The sequence below is a fragment of the Lycorma delicatula genome, chromosome 2 (genome assembly GCF_047948215.1).
Source record: "Lycorma delicatula isolate Av1 chromosome 2, ASM4794821v1, whole genome shotgun sequence".
Taxonomy (NCBI): domain Eukaryota; kingdom Metazoa; phylum Arthropoda; class Insecta; order Hemiptera; family Fulgoridae; genus Lycorma; species Lycorma delicatula.
Genome location: NC_134456.1, coordinates 201,767,636 through 201,788,837, shown reverse-complemented (window position 1 = coordinate 201,788,837; position 21,202 = coordinate 201,767,636). Strand labels below are relative to the sequence as shown.

The 21,202-nt window shown below is 31.9% G+C and overlaps 1 protein-coding gene across 2 annotated transcripts in view; it reads right to left on the bottom strand.

Annotated features, from left to right (window-relative positions):
* Positions 1–21,202, bottom strand: part of Hmbs (porphobilinogen deaminase-like protein l(3)02640) — a 56,284-nt gene that overhangs the window by 4,659 nt on the left and 30,423 nt on the right. For both annotated transcript variants that reach the window (XM_075357024.1, XM_075357022.1), the window contains 2 exons: positions 15,030–15,211; positions 11,583–11,905 (listed from right to left, as the gene is read on the bottom strand). In XM_075357024.1, the coding sequence (XP_075213139.1) occupies positions 11,583–11,905; positions 15,030–15,211 (505 nt within the window). The remainder of the gene's footprint in view (positions 1–11,582; positions 11,906–15,029; positions 15,212–21,202) is intronic.

Here is a 21,202-nt window from a genome sequence, read left to right as displayed (position 1 = left end):
TTCATCAGAATTATATTTTATAGACTTAATACAGAAAACAATAATTTTAAAAAATCCATAAATTGCAGCAGTAAGCTTTTGTTTAAGAAAAATCCAGAGGGTTTAAATAAAATACTTTTTTTTTAAATCAAAAAGTTTTTTAAATGTGCTTTTTATTTAACTAATGAAAAAAGTACTGAAATTTCACTATTTTATAGAGGTATAAATTGTTTAGAAAAATTTTCCAATACAAATATATTTAAAGATGAAATAAAAATAGAAAAATAATTTCACTTTCATATTAAATCAAGTAAAAATGTTTATAATAAACTGATTAAATTCAAATAACATTTTGCATTGATAATGGTACTCAATAAATCTGTTTTCTGTTCACGGTAATGAACGTACTTTTACTTGAACATTTATTTATTACATCTCTGAGCTACATTTAATTATAGCAATGCGTATTGAATGAATTTATTAATAAAATTCCTGTATATTTTATATTACAAATAATAAAAGCACACGGCACCCTTCATTGTTTATATTATATTTATAATATCATTTCATTGATAATTTGCTACTGTAATACAATGAAGGGACCTACATTTTTATTATAAGATGTAAAGGAATTCAATATACACTATTAAAATTAAGTGTAGCTGAGAGATGTAATAAATAGATATTCACGTAAAAGTACATTCACTACCATGAATAAAAAATAGATTGATCATTATCAATATAAAATGTTATTTGAATTTAATCAGTGTTTATTACAAATATTTATTATTTATTTAATATGAAAGAGAAATTATTTTTTTTTTTTAGTGCATCTTTAAAATTTAAAGATATATTTTACATATCTCTATAGGAAAATTTTTCCGAACAATTTTTACTTTAATTTAATAATTTCCAAATAGTGAAATCTCTGTATTTTTGTGGTAATTTTTTCATTAGTTAAATAAATAAAAGCATATCTTTAATTTTTTGTTTTTTTATTTTATACTTTTTACTCTCAAACTAAAAAAAAATTTGTCATAATTAAACAGTATATTATGAAACTTCTCAGACACAATCTCGGATAAATGTGTTAATTTATCACTTTTAAACATATATAAATGATTACATAGCTCTACACAATTATATTCAATCATAGATGGATTTCTTTTGAAATATAATGATGTAGCAAAATGAATAACAGACTCAAACATATCTGTGCATAAATCTAAGAGAAGTGATTCACTGACACTAGTTGACAATTGTCCATATACAACCCATATTCACATTATAGGCTACTCATTTTCTTGCGTAGCAGAAAGCACTGCTGACCAAAGTCTTTCATACACATGTTTCATGTACAGTTGCTTGAATTTCCGTTATTTGCAAACAAATTTTCTATGAAAATAAATCTTTTTATCAAATTTTTTGTTATCACAATGCACTGTCATTGATAAGCATGTTTGCAAAATTACATCTCATCTGAAAGTTGGTTAAAAATTACTGACAAAATTCTGAGCATCCTGCCATGCAACACCACAATACACAGAGCAAATTAAATAAAACTGTATAAAAATAATACACAGAATATTGATAAGTATCTACTTTTTTAATTAAATAAAATAATTTTGTTATGCAATCTGGAAAGTAAAATAATCAGTCCCAAAAAAAATGAAAATATAACATAATATCTCCCACTATCCTTTAAGCAAGGTAGAGATGGCTGAAATATATGCATGTCTAAGCATATCAAAGACTATTTTTACTTCATGAAATCCAAAGCGACATAATTAGTTCTGAAAATTTACAAGAAGTTAAGGGGTCAGATTGATATAATTATGGCCAGTTGATTTAGCAAGATTGATAAAATTCAAAGTAAACAAAAGGATGTCTTTATACCAATGCAATTGACATGTCTTTTGAATGAGAAGGTGGCTGTTTTAGCCACAAGTGCAGAGTCTGATTATAGAACTGATGAAAAGAGGCGATAAGGGTTGTCAAACAGAAGGATTATTTGCTGATGCACAATTTGTTTTTAAAGATTTGGAGTATGAAGTGAGTCGAGAATCATCATATGTAATAAGCCCAAGAAGGATAAAAAAATATTCTTCTTGGGCTTATTATATGAATGAACCATGGATCAACAGAGTATACCTTTGACAAAGACAAAGAACCTATATTTTCCAATTCCCTAATAACAAATTTAAAGTTTAAACTGCAAAATTTGAATTTAAGGAATTAGATTTATCATAAATCAAGATTCCTCAAGACAAGAAAACACTGGAAATAATTTTTTCAGGCTTAAGAATTAATTAAAAATTTGAATTCCTAATGGTTCATGCTGTTATTTATCATATCAAAGATTAAAGAGAAATAGAGGTGCTAATGCTATTACAGAACTGAGGCTGATATTACAATATGATGCAACAAGCACCGATAGAAAAGCTGAAGGGATAGATGAGACTATGGCTTGAAGATGATGTTGAAATAATATTCATGTAAATAGTTCTCAAAGTGTTCTGTATCGCTGGTTTGGAGTTAAACAGGGTAATTTTTTTTTTAATTACATTAAATCATTTGATACTTCCTATCAATCTCAAATATTTTTCAGGACAATAAAACATAACTTCAAAATTAATATGTTGGAAGCCAGCAATCAAACAATCCCCATATGGTAGAGCAATGAAAGAAGTAATGTTAGGTTAAAGAAAGTACTTTAACAGTTTAGATAATCTGAAAGGTAAGGGGGGAATCATATTTTTGTTATTTTTAGAAAGAAAGTGTATATTGAGTACAAGTTTATGTAAGTGGTGTGATGGTGGTAAAAGTGTCAACTGGGAATCAAATTTAAAAAATTTAAAATTAAGAATGTTCTTGTTGGGGATTGTAAAAGTAAAATAGGAGTACAACAAAACATATTTCAGGATGAAACCCTGATGGGCGAGTTCATCATCCTTCAAATTTACACAATTGACATCACCAAATCTAAGTATACTGTTCTGAATTAGAATAAAAGACCTACTTTACAAATTAATGTTAAAAATCTTAAACAAAAATTCATTATTCAGAAAGTTTTGAAAAAATAAATTGAGCGAATTTTTATTTAAAATTTAATAATTTATTTTGCTTCCAGATGTTAATTTTTCAATATTGAAATGATTTTTGTTTTGGTTTAAAATTATAATAGAGTACATTTCATGTTCAATTCTTTGGTCGATAGGACCTGGTAAAATGAAGGATTGTTTTGTATGCAGTGACAGAAGCGTTAATGGAGCAAGGAAACATACCAAATATATGTGTAGAGACCGGATTATATGTACTTGCATACTAACACCATTCTCAACAGTTACTGCATATTTTCTTAAAATCTAGTGATAATGCATATTTTCACTAAATTTACAATATTTTTCAGTAGGGTACCTAGTTATAAATGAAATTGTGCATTGTAGTCGGCCAAGCTTATTAGCTGCACAGCTCTTAGAGTGCACTTAGCAGCTGCGCATCAATTGTTTTGGTAGGATATTATTATAGGTCAAGTAAAACACAGACTCATACGAGACAAGGACAGTTCTTGCATTGCACATGCCTACTGCAGCAATCTCACTGGGCAATTAAATTACGCATGTCATTGTTGACACGATCAGTTAAGTTTTTTATTTATTTCGGCAAAGTTTAAGTTTAATGTGTCCCATGCCTGCTGAAAAAAAAGAGTCTCTTCATGAATAGCTGACTATCCTGGAACATTTACATACTATGGAAATAATTTATATTGTTGAGTTTGCAAGAAAAATATTTTGTGTACAAAAAAATTTCAAACAGACCAACATGTCAAGACAAGTCTTCATATCCCAGGATTGCAAAAGAAAGGCCCACAACAACAACTTATAGCAGCAGCAAGTAGCAATGAATTCACTTCCAAAGGTAAACAAAAAAAACCACTTTAGCACATCGACTTATATGAAGCTGCTTACAAGTAATATTCCTCTTTACAAACTTACAAATCCTAACTTCAAAGATTTTCTGTGAAATTATTTCTTGAATCAAAATATACCACATGAATCAACACTGCGTAAAAATTACATACAAACAATCTAACTACATGTTCTGGAAGAAATATGCATTGAACTCAAGGATAAAATATCTAAAAGCCATGCGGTGAGCCCAGACAGGCGCAGCATGCAGCATAATAGTTTCGCTGACACCTTTGTAAAGGATTCGCATGATATGGCAATTCAACCCCCAATTGGGATGAATAACTGTACGGATACCATAAAAAGCATCAGCGGCCTTTTTTGCTACATACTGTAGATGTTCCTTGAACCGAAAATTCTCATCAAGGATAACACCCAGGCATTTTTGAGTTGTAATGTACTGAATGGGGAGACCAGCCATCCGGACTCAGATTCATCGGGTAGCAGCCAATCGGCCCTTAAGCAACATCATTATGGCTTTCTCTGAGCGACTCTTGTCTCTTTATGTTGGAGACTCCGCAGTCCGAGTGCCTCACAAGCACGAGCAGCTCGGAACTCTACCTCGTTACACAAATCCCCTTCAATCAGTAGCAGCATATCGTCAGCATAAGCGACGACACGACAACCTTAAACGCAAAATTGAATTCTATGATCCAAAGAAGGGGACTCAGAACACTGCCCTGAGGACATCCTTTAGTTAAGGTCTTGCGAACCTCTGAGCTGCCATCATGCAGGGAGACGGTCCGATGGCTGAAATAACTTGAGAGCACTTCTAGTTCATTTCAACAGGGCAGAGGACCACCATAAGTTGTTAAATGCCCCGGATATGTTCAGAAAAATCCCTAATACATATTTACATGGACTACAGGAAGCTACATCCATCACCTTTAGTATGGCATCCTTAGTGCTCTTGTCCAGACAGAAACCATACCGGTTGTCCATTAGCAAATGATCAGTGGCCAATCTAACATTAATATGCATATATAGGACCTTCTCAAACCTTGCTCCTGAACGAAGGAGCACCAGGAATTACACTTGGAGGACCTAATGCTATAAAAGTACCTAGCCCTCGCTCTGCGGTAATCTGCAGTTAGGGCCGCACGCCAATCGGTATCACCCTCTCATTGGGCAGCCCTTCTGAGTCAGTTCACAGACTGCTTCATTGCTGTCAGATTTCAAGACCCCCAACTAGATATACATTCCCAGCCAGTGCCTCTAGGAATGATGGCATCAGCCACCACTGCAAAAGTGAAATTTTCTGCCAGGGCATCTAATGGCAAGCCATCAAGATCTCGAAAAAAAATTTTCAGTCTCGACTCCAACAAAGAGGAGAATTTCGGCCAGTCCACCCTCCTAAGCAGAAAGCATCCCTGGCAAACATGAAAGTGTCCCTCATGGCTATCGTGCAGCTCTTCTTCTATTTCAAAAAGTATCAACTGATGATCGCTAGAATAGTCGTTGACCACAGACCAGTCAAGGACCCTGCCAGGGATCTCCCTACCAGTGGTGATGTCAGTATTTGTACCAGAAAAGGGCCTTCATCCATTAACTGTACCGACATAAGAGGCCAACTTGTCTGCAACATTAAACATCTCAAAATTATGCTGCGCGAGTGAAACTGTCAATTAGGCCACCGCCATGATCAGTGATAACACTGTGCCAGAAAAGTGACTTTGCATTCACATCGGCACCAATAAGGATTGGACCACTACCCACAATACAAAGGATCCTATCCCATCTCGCTAGGTGTTCCTCAGTGGAATCCCTGTATTGGAAATATGAACTAACAACTGTAAATTTGTCCGTGAATGGCAAGTCTGATCACAACATGATGCACGTCAGAAACCTGCTATACAAAGACACTATCAAGTGACTTCCTGCATAGAATGGCAGACATACAGGTACAACCTACATAAAACTTTTTCCAGCTCTGAAAGCCTGGCAGATCACCCCTAATTACATATGGGTGCTGCAGAAAGACCACATTGAGGCTCTGTCTCTCTACAATCTCACCTAACTCAACCTGGACTAAATAAGCACCCTGGGTATTTATTTGACCGAACCTAACTATCTAAGGAATTAAAGTTCAGCGCAACGGCTCTTACATAACAGCCACACTCCCTACTAACAACTGGATGCTCATGATTCTTGTGCAACATCTTACAGTTAGCACAGGCCGAAGCCTCGGACCTATGTGAACAATTGTCATGCTTATGGCCCTCCTCACCACAATGGGCACACACCAAGGCAAACTTACAAAATTTAGCCCTGTGACCATATCTGCAGCAGTTGCAATATCTTTGGACATCCACGTACTCTTTTACTCAGCAGGACCCTAAATCGATAAATAGTCTGCCTGCAGACATAAATTTTTGAAAGAGACCAGAACTTACCTCAAAGTTTCTGTGGTATATCTGGGTATCACACCTACCCGTCTTAAAGAACAACCTGCAGTCCTGCCGGAAGGTGGCTTCATCCAAATCAGTGTGTTCTGTTCCCTAATAATGACAAGACATCTTCGTCAGTCAGGTTACGGTCAATATCATAGACTATCGGGGCCTACGCATTCTCTTCAGGTCTATTTTCACATTCAATTGTTTAACCGCCATGGAATCTCCAATTGCCTGAATGGTCTCTGTATCATCCGCCACCACAACTAATCCCTTGCCGGTCTCTTTAATGTTCCTGATTTTAGGACTTTTCTGGTCACCCCGAAGGGCAACCTGGAGGTCTTTCTTCAGCTGACTGCTTGACACAGTTGAGCCCTCCACCCTATTAACAAATGCAACCTCAGGTTTCTTAGAGTAAGGGCTGATTCCATGTCTGCCCCTGACCACCTCAGCATACCTATGTGGTTGCATCGGGGTCGGTTTCTGAGCTACAGTTATTTCTTTAGGCTGTGAGGCAAGATTTTCAAAACCCTCGACGAGAGCTGTGAAAGCCACTCGGAAGAATTCGAGTTGAGGCAATAATATCTTCTTGGTAGCACCACTACCACACTTGGGGTTTGCTAAATAGGAAGACAAGCCACCCAGTTCTGCCAAAACATCACAGACCAAAGCAGCAGCTGCCAGGCTTACAAAAACTCTTCAATAAGTGGGTTCATACCCTCCCAGGTGATCACCCTTATATCTACTTCTGAACTATCATTGTCAGGACCAGTGTTTGAGGAGGTCAAAGGATAAAGCTCTGTCCCCCCCTTTGGCTAGGCTTCTTACTTACCTCACTAACATGTCATGGTCGGAGATGCCCTGACTTAACAGAATATGAAGAAAATGTTCACTGTATTCCTTCTATTTAGAGATATTGGGCACAAGCGTGACAACTACCTGCAGCAAGCCATGGGCAACTGGAGACCTTCTGTATTCTCCTGTCACTCTTTGCCCCTCTTCGCCACTACTGGATCAAATGTTTGAAATTAAAGATCAACATAAAGTTACAGATTACAGCCCCTGCTCTAAAAGAGCATGAGCAGGACTAAGGGTAAAGGCCCCTTTGCTCATAACAGGGTCTTGCAACCAGGAGTTGTTGCCACTCTTTTTGCCGCAATGAAACGGGTGCTTAAACAAATCGTGCGCCAAATCCTCTGAATCCCTGTGAAAAGGGTTTGAATCTTCTTAACAGTAAGGGCACAAAACTGTTGTAACAGTTCTCAAACAGCAAGATTGTGAAACTGGGGAAGGTACACACTTGACCACCAGCTCAAAAATACCACTGAAAAAGACTTTATACAATGCAAACCTCTGTTCATGAAAAGAGACTAGAGGTTTCTAACTCAAGGGTAGCATTATTTGGATTTCAGCTGACAAACTACCAGCAGTTGTGGCTGTTACATTGCAAATTTAATTGTTGGTGCATTAAAACTAGAGCCTTCTTCCTATTTGGTAGCATGCAAAGACCATGAAAATATAAACCATTATACGATCACTAGATTTGTAAATGAAAGTATTAAAAATATACTTCCCGAATCTTCTGCAGATGAAAGAGTGTTTATATTTCTCTTATATGCTGCTCCCTATATGATCAACGCAGCCAAAGCCCTCCAAGTATTTCAACCCAATTTGATTCATGTGATGTTGCTTTGCTCACGGAGTACATCAACTTGCTGAAGAAGTACGATCCATGTTTGGAAATGTAAATAAAATGATTTCATCTACAAAGAAAATGTTTCTTAAGGCACCTGCTCGCAATAAGGCTTATAAAGGAAAACTGTCAAACGTCCCTTTACCTCCCAACTCAGTGGAAAATGTGGATTGAAGCTGTATTGTTTTACAATGAACATTTCGAGGGCATCAAAGGTGTAGTAAACGACTTCGATAGTGCAGAAGCTATGGCAGTTTGTCAGTCCAAGGAAGCATTTAACGATTCTTGTATAAAAAAGACATAGCTGTGATTAGCACTAAATCTTTTCACATATCTGTGAGTATTAAAAAGCTTGAAACTCAAGGTTTGCATTAACTGAATCTATTCCGTTAATGAATAAAATCCACCGAACTCCTTATTGACAGAGGTATTCTCGTGTAAACTTAAAGAAAAACATTTTGAACAATAACCCAGGCATTGAACCTTTGTGTCAATTTGATAGTTTTATTAATGGGATGGGTGAACTTTTGCCAGAAACAATAAATGCTAACATAGCACCCAAATTCAAATACTGCCCATTTACCTCAGTGGATCTGGAATGATCATTTTCTACGCATGAAAATATTTGGAGTGATCAAAGGCACTTACTATCTTACTATCGAACTTGCAATCTTACCATCGAACATTTGGAACAGTACCTGGTTGTTTACTTTTACAAAAGTAACAAAATGTTAAATAATTCTTAATTATCGACATTTTTCATGCATATTTCAAGCTTTTTATGTTGCATATAATCCAGTCTCTCTATACATGTGTAAAATGTGCATTCCACAACCTGGATTGTGTATTGGACAATGCTTTGAACAATACCACACAGCCAAAAGACTCAAGGAATAAAACACTAAATACTTATTTTATACATTTTCTGTTTTTTATTAATTTTTATAATTTTCTGTTTTTTGTTCAAATTGTTTTTCATGTAATATTTTTTTTTTTCGGCCTCAAAACACAAAGCAACTCATTATCTGTATTTTACTCTGTAAATAAACCAAAACTATTATTATTCCAGTTCTGTTTTTATATTTACCTTTATTCATATAATATTAACATAATGTTCTTGTGAGGCCTAAAAAATTGCGCAGTACTATTTTTTTTATTTTAAGATTGTATATAAAAAAGAGCTTGTTTAAAAAATCATCGCATTTTTTCTTCTGTAAATGCTCTTTCAATGTCTCCATTTCAGGTAATAGTCTAGGTAATAATGTATTCACTATATGCAAATTGTAATTTTTTTATGGAACAAAATTCAAGTTACTGTTATTAATGAATAAAAAATTATTGTACTTTTTAGGCATTTTTCTACTATGAATTTTTTCATTTCGTGTTTTTTTTCTCCTAAGTTCCTTCATCACAGTACTATTCCACCTCTTCCTGGGTTTACCTCTACACTTATTATCATTTTTTTTTTTTTTTCACTATATAAGCTCAAAGCTACAACTCTGCCATGGAGGTCAGCAATTCATTTCTGTTTTGCTTAAAAATATTACCTATTGTAACTTCAATTTCAAATTGACACCCAAATGCTTATTCAGATTCCAAATTCTGACAGACATTCTAACCACACATATGCATGGAGAAACAGTACCTTTGATTCCATCTCTTCTTGTTTTCTCCGTTTCTCCGGAATGCCTCTCTCTGAGACTTGCAATTTCAGTTTTCTATTGTCCTTAAGCACCTAAATTCCCATTGAATATATAATTGACAAACGTTAGCTCAATAAAGTACAACTTTACACTTTGCTACTATTTACTAGCTTAAATTATGCTTGTGACATCAATAAAATTAGAGATTTTCTTAACCTTCCTCCCAGTACTTTTTCTACCTTCCTAGCTTCTGTAAGTATAAAGTTCTGAAATAAAAATATTTCCTTACTTGCTCCAGTTGAAATACATTAATTTTAAACCTAATTCTCCTTTCACCAAGGTAAGAGTAAATCAATATTTGAATTTTTTCACTGGTAATTTTCATCCATATCTTTTAATCTGCACTTTGATTTTCCTAATTCCTTTTGAATATCTTCCTCTTTTTCTCCCTTTATAAAAACATCATCCCAAAAACAACATCCCATTATTGCACACAATATCCCTGGTCCCTGATTCTGAATTACTTTCAGTTTTTTATGTAATCTCTTCACTAGTAACATGATTATGGGAAACATGCTTCCTTGTTGTAATCCTAATTTCACAAATAATCAGCATGTTTTATATTCACACCTCAATATAAACAATTTGGACATATGTCCAAATATGTAGTACTTTGTGGTACTGCTTACCACATATAAGCCAATTAACCCATCTAGTCAGCAAAGTGTCAGGCAGCTCAAAAAAAATGTTAAGGACACACAAAATATACACATAGATTTTAACATTTAAATTAGCTAATCAAATAATTTTATGTAAATTTCAGTGGTGAATTAACTCAATACTCAAAAAAAAAAAATCATTAATTTTTCATTTAATTTTCTTAACTAAATTTTGGGCAAATTCAATTCACTTCAAAAATAACTAATTCTTTTAATAAAAAAACTTTGTTTTACATTAAAGATTAAATTATTTCCTTCAACTTTTACTAAGAAAAAAAATGAAACATTACTCAAATTTTGAGAAAAAATATTTTTATAAGCAATATAAGTAGAAAAATGTTCAGCACTTCTATCAAAAGCTTATTTATTTCCTGCTGATTGAAAATTCCTTTCTAACAAAGTCATCCCGATTTTTTTTGTTTTTAGAAAACCTTAAATTTTTCTTTTAATTAATAACAATTTGTTTTTTTCTTCAGTTGATTAAAAAAGACTAAATAATAAATTATGTGTAGTAAATACATTTTTTAAGCTAGGCAGAAAAATTAAAATAGTTTTTATGTAAATTTAAATCTCAATTTAATTTTTTTAAGCTTAATTTCACATCAGTAGTTGAAATGCTTGAGATTTAAAAAAAAAATTATTAAGTTAAGCTAATATATTGAAAAAAAATCTTATACTAATGATAATTCACAGCCATACAAGTTTGGTCAGACCTGAAAAAAATTATAAATACATACAATCTTTTACGAAGATATACCTCATTCTGTGAGCAAGAATCTTTAAAAAATAGTGACTTCAAGGCTTTAATTTTAGTATGTATCCTCCACACAAAACATGTGATTTTGTCAAAGATTTTTCTTTAAAATGTGATTAATGTAAACTTTTACCCCAAATATTTACATAAATGATCTGGTTAAAAAAAAACCTGTAGAAAGATATTTTGGCCCGCAGGTTAACATGGAAACATAATAAAAAGTTTATGATTACTTTTTTTAATATGTATAAGATAATGGCTAGATGATGTTACAATAAATAATGAGTATCTTGGGAAAAAATATTTCTATTAAAATCATACGCTGAAACTGTTTCACATTTCACTTGAATTAGATTCTACTACACTGGTGTATAAGAAAAACACATTGAAATCTTGAAAAAGTTAAAATTAGTAAAAAAAATCCAATGATAAATACCTTGGTGGTTCACCATCATCAGCATTTAAATCAGTATGAAGACGACATCTGGATGTATGACTAATAGTTTGGCTACCATCTAAACTCCAAACAGCACCAGTTAATGATAACTGACGATTCTGCAATGAAGAAGCAACAGCAACTGGTGCAGAACAACCACCACCAAGCGCATTTAGAAAACTTCGTTCAGCAACAACTTTTGCCACTGTTGGACGATGATGCAATAATTCTAACAGTGCTAGAGTGCTTAAATCATTTTCTCTACACTCCACAGCCAAGGCACCTTGACCAACTGCATATAACATTTCTGAACTCTCCAATACCTAAAAAAGATAATTCATCCTTTAACTTTATAAATAAATTTCAAGACATTAAAATAATAAAATTTTTGATAGGAGGCAACTGCCTACCCTTCCAAAATGAAAAAGAATTTTTTTAAATAAAACAAAAAATATATAAATAAGTTTTTGAAAATTTTCAAATTTCATAACATTTTGAAAGAAACTAATTACAAAATAGAGAATCTTGCGAAATCTGTGAGAAGATCTATGAACTACTGTTACACACCAATGCCATCTTACTTAGGAGAACAAGAGTTTCCTAGAATAGTGTCGTCACTTTCATCTCATTTCACAACACAATAAGAATATTCCAGACGCTATTTACAAGATATATATGAGCCCACACATTTTTAATTAGTCAGTGCAGTTGCTACTTTCACATAAGTTTGTAAGTAATGTATGCAATTTTTTATACCTGCAAAGTTTGTTTTTTGTGCCAGCCATCTGCCATCCACTTTATTTTAACATACAGATATTAGAACATTATTTTGTAAGTAGCCTACTGTGACATTTATTACATGCATTTATTTAACTTGCAATGTATATACCATAAATTTACATTAATGCAGCTCTTGCTTTAAAAGCATGCAACTTAAAATTTGTTATCCTTAAATTTTTGGTTAACTTTCTCTATGCTTGCAAGTCTTATGCCACAAGAGTGTCACAAGAGATTCTTTTGGATCTTCCAACATAACAAAAATTAAAAATTTAAATACAAAACTGTATTTTATAAACAGTTTTGTATTTAAGTTCTAAATAATCATTATTTTTGATGAACAATTAAAAATAATTCAAAACTTGGCCAAATTACCAATACTGCTTTTGGCAATTGTTCGGTTTTTATATCAGTAAAATGAAGTCATTTTTAGTTTATTTTGAATTCATCAGTAAAGAAAGGAAAACATTTAATTACCTTGTGACAAATTTATTATTATGATATGGACAAATGGAAATAACCGTTCTGAGGTCCCAGAGTCAAAAAAATGGTTTTTAAAAAATGTCTGTATGCCTGATAAAATTACTATTGATGATTCTTCCATAAGTTTTTAATGTTATACTAATAAGATATTTTTGAATTAAGCTCAACTAATATAGTCATATATCGTATAAAACTCAATTTTGACAAATGTCAGTTAGAACCTTCTTTGTCAAACCAATGCAGCAAGATGCCATGTCCGCATCCACATCAACATTTGGTCAAATTAGATTTATTTTTTGCAATGAATTTAAAACAAAAAAAAAATACCAGAAGCAGTGATAAGAATGAGGACATGGAAGTAAAACCACGCTCTGGTTCAAACATTGTGACTTACAAGGTCTTCTTCTATGGTTTAAACCAATGTGCAGCACAGTTAAAGTTAAATTGATGACGACGGTTATCATGAAGATGATATTGGAAAATTCATTAGCCTGGCAAGCACTATCCCAGTTGATAAGAAAGGACATTTCTTGGAAAATGTCTGGGTACCTTTGAACAATTATGATTTTGTGGCAGATGCCAAACACCTCAAGAAAAAATTCAATCATCAGTGGCTGAGCACATATTCATCATGACTAGCTTACTCATGGTGACTCAAAGGTGCTTTCTTCAAATATTGTGTGTTGTTTCCATCATCAGTCAGAACGAAAAGAGGTAGTTGGGGTTCTTTTCACTAAGTACAAGTTTGTGTATGATTATTGCAAAGCACAGGTACAGTCCCAGGAACATCAGACTATAATGGAATCTGCAAAATGAAGGGTGTTCCAGTGTATAACCAACTTCACTAAACTTTACGAAAATTAATAGAAAAAACAGAAAAGTATTATCCTCAATTGTTTAATTGTTTCCTGCATCATTTTTTCTGGCACACATGATTTATTTCCGAGGCAAGAATCTGGATGAAGGCATACAGAATGACTGAACTGATTTGCAATTTACGCATCGAAGCAAATGATTCATAACTAAAAGACCATTTTGAGTTTGGACCAAAAAACTCATCATACTGATCACCTATCATCCAAAATGAAATAATTGATCTATGTGGTGCTACAAACAAGGAACAGATTGTCACACGAGTTAAAAAAACTTTTAAACCATTTTGGCTGACAGAACTGTGGATATTTCTGGCAAAGAACAGCTGTATATTGGATTACATTTCTTGGATGAAAAGGCCAACAAAATCGAAGAACAATTTTTAGGCTTTGAAAAGCATGAAGGACTTAGTATCATGATTTTTGCCAAATCCACTGAAGAGTTTGTGACAAAATTAAATCTGGATTCTGATAAATGTGTGGGGTTAGGCTTCGACAGATGTTCCACAATGTCTGAGAAAGAAGGAGGTGTGCAGGTGATCTTGAGACAAGATACAAAAAAAAGCCTTTTACTTCCATTGCTCTTTTCACAAGCTTAATGTTATACTTATGTTATACCTGACTTATGTTATACCTGAAATTTGAAACTGCATTGGAACTATCAAGGAGATAATCATGTTTTTTTGCAAGTCCGCTTACAGTGAAAGCTTATTGCTAGCATTCCTAAATTGTGTGAAATTAGGTGGTCAGAGAAATACATTTGTGTTTTTAATTGATATTGTTAATGTATTAGAGAATATAGCAGCAGTTTGTCTAGTTTAGCAATGAACAACTTTCCTAAAGAGAATGATTACAGAAAAAAATCAGAGAAATATTTAGAAAAAGTTTTAAAATAATCCAGACAAATTTAAGGTACAGTATCAAACAGAAAATCACTGAAAAATTGAATGATTAAATATACCTAAATTATCTTTTTAATAATTATGACTTAATTCATACATATACAAATAATATAAAATACAAATACATCATACTGATAATTAATATGAATAAGACCTCTATGTTCAAGTGACAATAATGGAAATTTTCAGTTGATTAACAGAAGAGGTAACGGTTCAAAAGAAAAAACAACTGAAGACAGACGTGAGTAAATTTCCAAAAAATGTATAAATCTACAAAAATTTAGACTGAAATTTCACCAGAGACAGTGACATAAATGGATGCTTTACTAATCTGTAAAAATGATTTGTGTGTCTTTATATTCATTTTATGTAAGTAATAAAGCATGCAAACAATCAACAACATAAATACATACCTGATCAATTCTTCCTTCCCAACCCATACGGACAACACCAGCTTTTGCTAATACAATAGCTGAATAAAGTTCTCCTTCATCCAGTTTACGAAGACGAGTGTTCAGGTTTCCTCTAATGTCCTTAATAAAAAGATCTGGATAGTTACGAGCTATTTGTGCTGTGCGTCGCAATGAACTAGTACCTGAAATTATTGATTGTAAATAGTGAGTAAATTTAAAACATCACCAACTTTATCAGATGCTTATTTTTAAATTAATTCAACAACACAAATATTATAATAAAAGCTATTCAGTTCCTGAAAAGTTTCACTATTTAATTTTTAATTTACATTAAAACAAAAAATTCTAAGCACAAGGAAATTCAATTTCAGTAAAATCTGTTAACAATGGAATCTGTATTCAGCAAAATATATGTAATACAATGTTTCCTTAGACCTATCAATTTTACTAAACTGAAGGATTTCTTTTTCCTATAATAACAGGCTAATACTAGAATGAAAAGACTCTCTCTCCAATGTAAACAAATTCTTTTGTGATTGGGTGATCTTGAAGGCCACCACAACAAACTCTGTCATCAGGCCCAAGCCGAACACATCATTCAACTGATCCCTACAGAATTATGCCAGTGAGGAGGCAAATTATTTTGTTGCCTTGTTCATCTTGCAGTTGAGGAAAGAGCTACAAATACAACATTACAACATATCTAAATAAGCAACTCCTGTTATATTTATTTCAGCAAAAAAAACGGCCCATAAACATGCCGTCTGGATACTGCACAGAAAACATTTAATTTTGAGGGACATCTTTCATACTGTAAAAGTTCACGGGGATTTTCTGACCCCTTCCCCGCCGCGGATATGAACATTATGTAGGTTAACTTTTCCACTAAGATGAAATGTTGATTCATTTCTAAAAACAATACGATCAAGAAAGTCATCACACAAAATTAAAATTGTCCTTTTTTCTCTTTGATCCTAACCTTAAATAAATACTGTACACCTAATACAAGAGGTATTATAATAAATTAAAACCCCGGTATTCTTTTTGTAAACATGATATCACAAAAAGATAGTACAAAAAAACAATTTAAATTTCTTATTTTGATAACAGAAATAATAATTGCAATAGATTGTACTTCATACACGTGAATGGTAAATAAACACTTCACACTGATCTATTACAACCGAGAACAAAATGACACATATGAAAGGAGACACTACAGTGGAAACAAATGATATGAAAATCTATAGTGTAACACTTTCGTATTACTGTAAACAATAACATACTTAGAAATGTAGCTTACTTAAGTATAGAATATGATGTTTCATTCACTTATTATACTCCCTATTACCCTATGAAATAGCTTATAAGAAATAATATTTTGTGTCAATATTTTTATTAAATTTCAGATTTTGAATTTTTGGCATTGTTATTTTCTTTAATGTTCCACAAATATAACATGTTTTATGCGCTTCTGATGATAACTTTTAATGTTATCTTATATTTACAGAGTGATTCCAAATTGCACTCAGGAGATGATTCTATAGCCAAAAATAAGAAATGAATTCATATAAACATAAGTCAGATAACGGTTTGTTAGCGAGTTTTGGCTCGTAAAACATTTAGTCCTGCTTTCTACTCACTCCCACTGTGAAATTAAAAAGTACTAAAATTCTTGGGATACAAATTTAGGGGTAAATTTGGTGCTTTCTTATGTTTTTTATCTAAGAAATTGAATAAAAATAGTCCCAGACCTCTATCTCATCAAGTTTTAAGAAAAATAGGGTAAAATATGAAAAAGTTTTTCCGGAAAACGCACAGGTTTTTAATATAATAATTTGTTAATTTACCAATAAATAAATAAAATTTCTAGTTAACTTTGTAGAGAATTAATTCCAAGAAAATTGATGTAAATAATGTATATTATTAAAATTAAACACAAATTTGAGAAGTTCAACTTTAATAAAAATCAAAACACACAAACTGGATCAGAAAAATGATTACGATTTTAAACAGAACAATATACATACAAATGTTAATATTATAAAAATGGATCTGAAAGACATCCTTCTAAAACATATTAAATTGTTTTTTCATAGGTTGGAAATTTAGTTTAGTATCTAGCATATGAATATTCATTTTAACAGCGTTTGTGCTATTATTGTTTAGTCACTTATTCAAAGTGGGTGATACAACAAATCTGTTTTCATTTGGACAGTTGTTGAACATATTGTTAATATATGGTAAAGTAAATAAAAATGGATTGGTATGTGAATACTGGGAAAATTATCCTAATCAAAGAGCACCGCAACATAAAGCATTTCAGGCTTTGAACAGGCGAGTTCGAGAAACAGGTATGCATAAACCACAATGATTCAATGCTGGTCATGAATTTTTTGAGAGAAATGCCTATGCTTAAGAAGTAGTATTGAATGTGCTAAAGTATCTTCCACCTCAAGTACCAGAAGGTTGTTGCATCACTTTCACGTTTCACAAACAAGTGTGTGGTGAATATTATGGGAGCAACAATTATATTCATTCGATACAAATGTGTACAAGAGTTATTACCAACTGATTCTGATAAACAGATGAAATTCTACCAATGGTTAATTAGAAAATGGGAACATCATCCCAATTTCCAAAGTAATATTCATAATTACTGATGAATCCTGTTTTACAAAAAATGGCATTGTAAATTATTGAAACACACATTTGGGCAGAAGAAAATCCCCATGAGACTGCTAAAAATAAGTCATTTCCAACGCACGTTTTCGTTTAATGTGTGGTGTTATCTTCTTGGTGGTAATCTCATACGCCCTTTTTTCAAAGCTCAATTTAGGGTGATACTTGCATTTTTGTAAACAAATTTGATGGAACTCTTGAAAGATACTCCACTCACAGATAGAAATCAGGTGTGGTTTTTTCAATGATGGTGCACCTGCTCACTATTGTCATGATGTGATGAATCATTTAAATAACACACTTAGTAAGCAAAGAATTGATCAAAACAGACCAGTTACATGGCCACTTTAATCTCCCAATAGTGAACTTTTTCCTTTGGGGTTGGATGAGGTCATTAGTCTATTCTGCTTGCATTAGCAGAGAAAAATAATTGAAACATCGTATAATAGAAGCTGAGCTACCATTAAGAAAAATGATACTATGAGATATGACCAGCTGGCATGGATTCGCCGAGGTGAACTATGCATTGAACAGAATGGCGACCAAATTAGACAACTGGTTTGAGAAAATGTTTGCAGCTTTATCAAGTAACCATTTTGATAACTAATAATTTTTTTTTAAATTCATAAAGTATGTAACTTTTAAGTTTTTGGATCAATTTTTAATTCATTTTTTTTCTGTTATTAATAAGTTTTCTATTTATTTTCATTTACATTATGTTGTTCAAACATTAATGAAAATTGTTCTGTTTAAAATTATGTCATTTTTCCAATCCAGTTTGTGTGTTTTGTTTCTAATTTTTAATTCACTACAGTAGCTTGAAGCTTGTATGTGGGGTATGGAAATGGAATTTTGTAAATATGAAAAATACCACACCCGACCGTGATTCAAATCCGGGACCTCCGGATGGAAGACCAAGAAGCTCAGCACCACCATGAAGGTCAGCAATTAAAGTTGAACTTAAATTAATGTTTAATTTAAATAGTATTTACATCAACTTTTTCAGAATTAAATTCTCTACAAAATTAACTAGAAATTTTTATTCATTTATTGGTAAATTAACGAAGTTATTTTATTACAAACCTGAAAAAGTGTATTTCTGACAAAACATTTTTGTGTTTTACCCCATTTTTCTTAAAACCTAAGTGAAATAGACATCTGGGAACACTTTTATTCAATTTCTTACAGAAATAAATTTGATTAGTAAAGTTTTTATTCTACAATTAGAACTATTTGATCTAACTGATGGAGAAATAAAAAAAAGTTCATTTAACCTTATGAATGAATGAATATTTGTATGTCCCATTTGCGCTCCTATATCAATCATCTGACTGCAACGAAACGTTTATGAGTTGTTGTGCGCACGCCCACAGTTTCTGAATTAGCTTGTACCTGCTATGTGGCACGGGGTCGAGATATTTCAAAAAATTGTATTTGTGGTCTGATTTTTCTCATATTCAGAACATATACTAATTACATGAAAATAAATATTTTTTGCAAAAAATGGACCTGCTAGGTGGCGCTGGGGTCAAGATATTTGAAAAATTGTACTTTTGTTTCGAGTTGGTTCATATTCAGAATATAATAGTTAGGTGAAAAGAAGTATTTTTGCGAAAAAGGGAAGAAGGGAAAACAGGTAAGAGGATAAGAGGTGAAGATGGTTAGGGGAAAAAGGAAAAAAGGGAATGGTTAAATTTTGTGATGCTCCGTAATGTTCAATTTTTGCAAAATCCATAAGATAATCAGTAATTCATAAAAAAAATAAAAGAATAATCTAACAATACATGGTAGTGATATCCAAAAAACCACAATGAAATTGTAAACTGTGGTAAACGTCTTGCAGATATCATTTCTTCTGCTGAAAAAACAAAGATTTCTGTAATATAAATTTTTAAAAATGATACTGATATCAAAAAAGGTAAGACACAACATTATTACTATCAAAATCTGTTATTAATTTAGAATTTTGTATAAAAGATAAATTAAATGTAATAAACAATAGATATACAATAACAAATAAAAACAATGTTTAAGCTTTCCATATAAGCAAAAAAAAAAAATTGTTAAAAAACTCTTACTAGCCAGATTTCATTAATTAACAATGAATAATAAATATCAACAGAAATAATACATTTCTTATGATTATTTGTTGTTTAATAAATAAAATCAGGCCAGTAAGTTTTAAAATAAATTTTTCAATTTTTTGCTTATTGTATGGAACACTTAAACATTGTTTATTATTTATTATTGTGTATATATATATATATATATATATATTGTCATGCATTTTTTACATGACATATCTATTACATATATTACAGTTTTTTTTATATTACAGAAATCTTTGTTTTCTTTAGCAAAAGAAATGATATCTGCAGATTCTTACTGAACAGTTTACAATTTCATTGTATTTTTTTTTTATACTAATATACTTGTACAAATCTGAAAGTTTGTTTGTTTGTTACACAAAAAACAGTGCATCAATTTTAAAAACTTTTTTTTTTAATTTCCTTATTTTTTATACAGAAGCATATATAGGCAACAAAAAAACCCATAAGCTGAACTTAGAGCAGCATCCTGAGTTGTGCCGAGACTGAATATCAAACAAATGAGTTTCAAAAGGCTCATGCTACATGTCAAATACACATGTAAAGTACGTGGGTTGGTAGTCACTTGTACTTCATAATGTTATATTTTTTTTAAATATATTAATAATCAACGCATGTTAGTGATTATCTACAGTTCTATTAACCTTTGCATTGCCATAAAAATTGCATGTCAATTGTATAATAAAAACAGTATAACTAATCTTGAATATTGTAGGAAGAGAATATCAAATATTTTTATTTAAATAATACATGAAATAAATTTAACATATGTGTGAATTCCATAGTCAAGTAACTTCAAGCATAAGTAAATAAATACATAGCTACTCAATTACATCACATGCTACTGGCATATTCTAGTAAGTTGGTAAAATAAAAATCCTGTCAATTATTCCTGTCCGAATGGTTAAAATGTAGGAAAAATAGATAAAACAATCTTTATCGTACAATTACTAGATAAAATATAAAGTTAATTTTCATGTTAAGAAGAAAAAATTTAAAATAGATAGCTGTCGAAGTTTTTCTAAGACAAGATTTTACTGTAACATCAGCCCTGTTTAATACTATCATTTGGCTTCCAGTTTTAGTCAAGTGCTTGCTCATGGCACAAAGAAAAAGCTGACAATATAATAATAATTTTATTGATGGATATTAACTAGTTGGATACCAACCATTCTTGAATATGGTACTGATTTATAACACATGTTTAATGCTAGAAAAATTATTGATTGCTTTTTTATTTATTTTTTAATTATCTCACATAGATAAGTTTTTACAGGCTTAGGTCATTGACAGTAAAAAATTATCATTATTATAACATTTTTTTATTGCTATGTAATATTTACAAAACTGTTGAGTTACAAGATAGATAAAGACTTGTTAAAT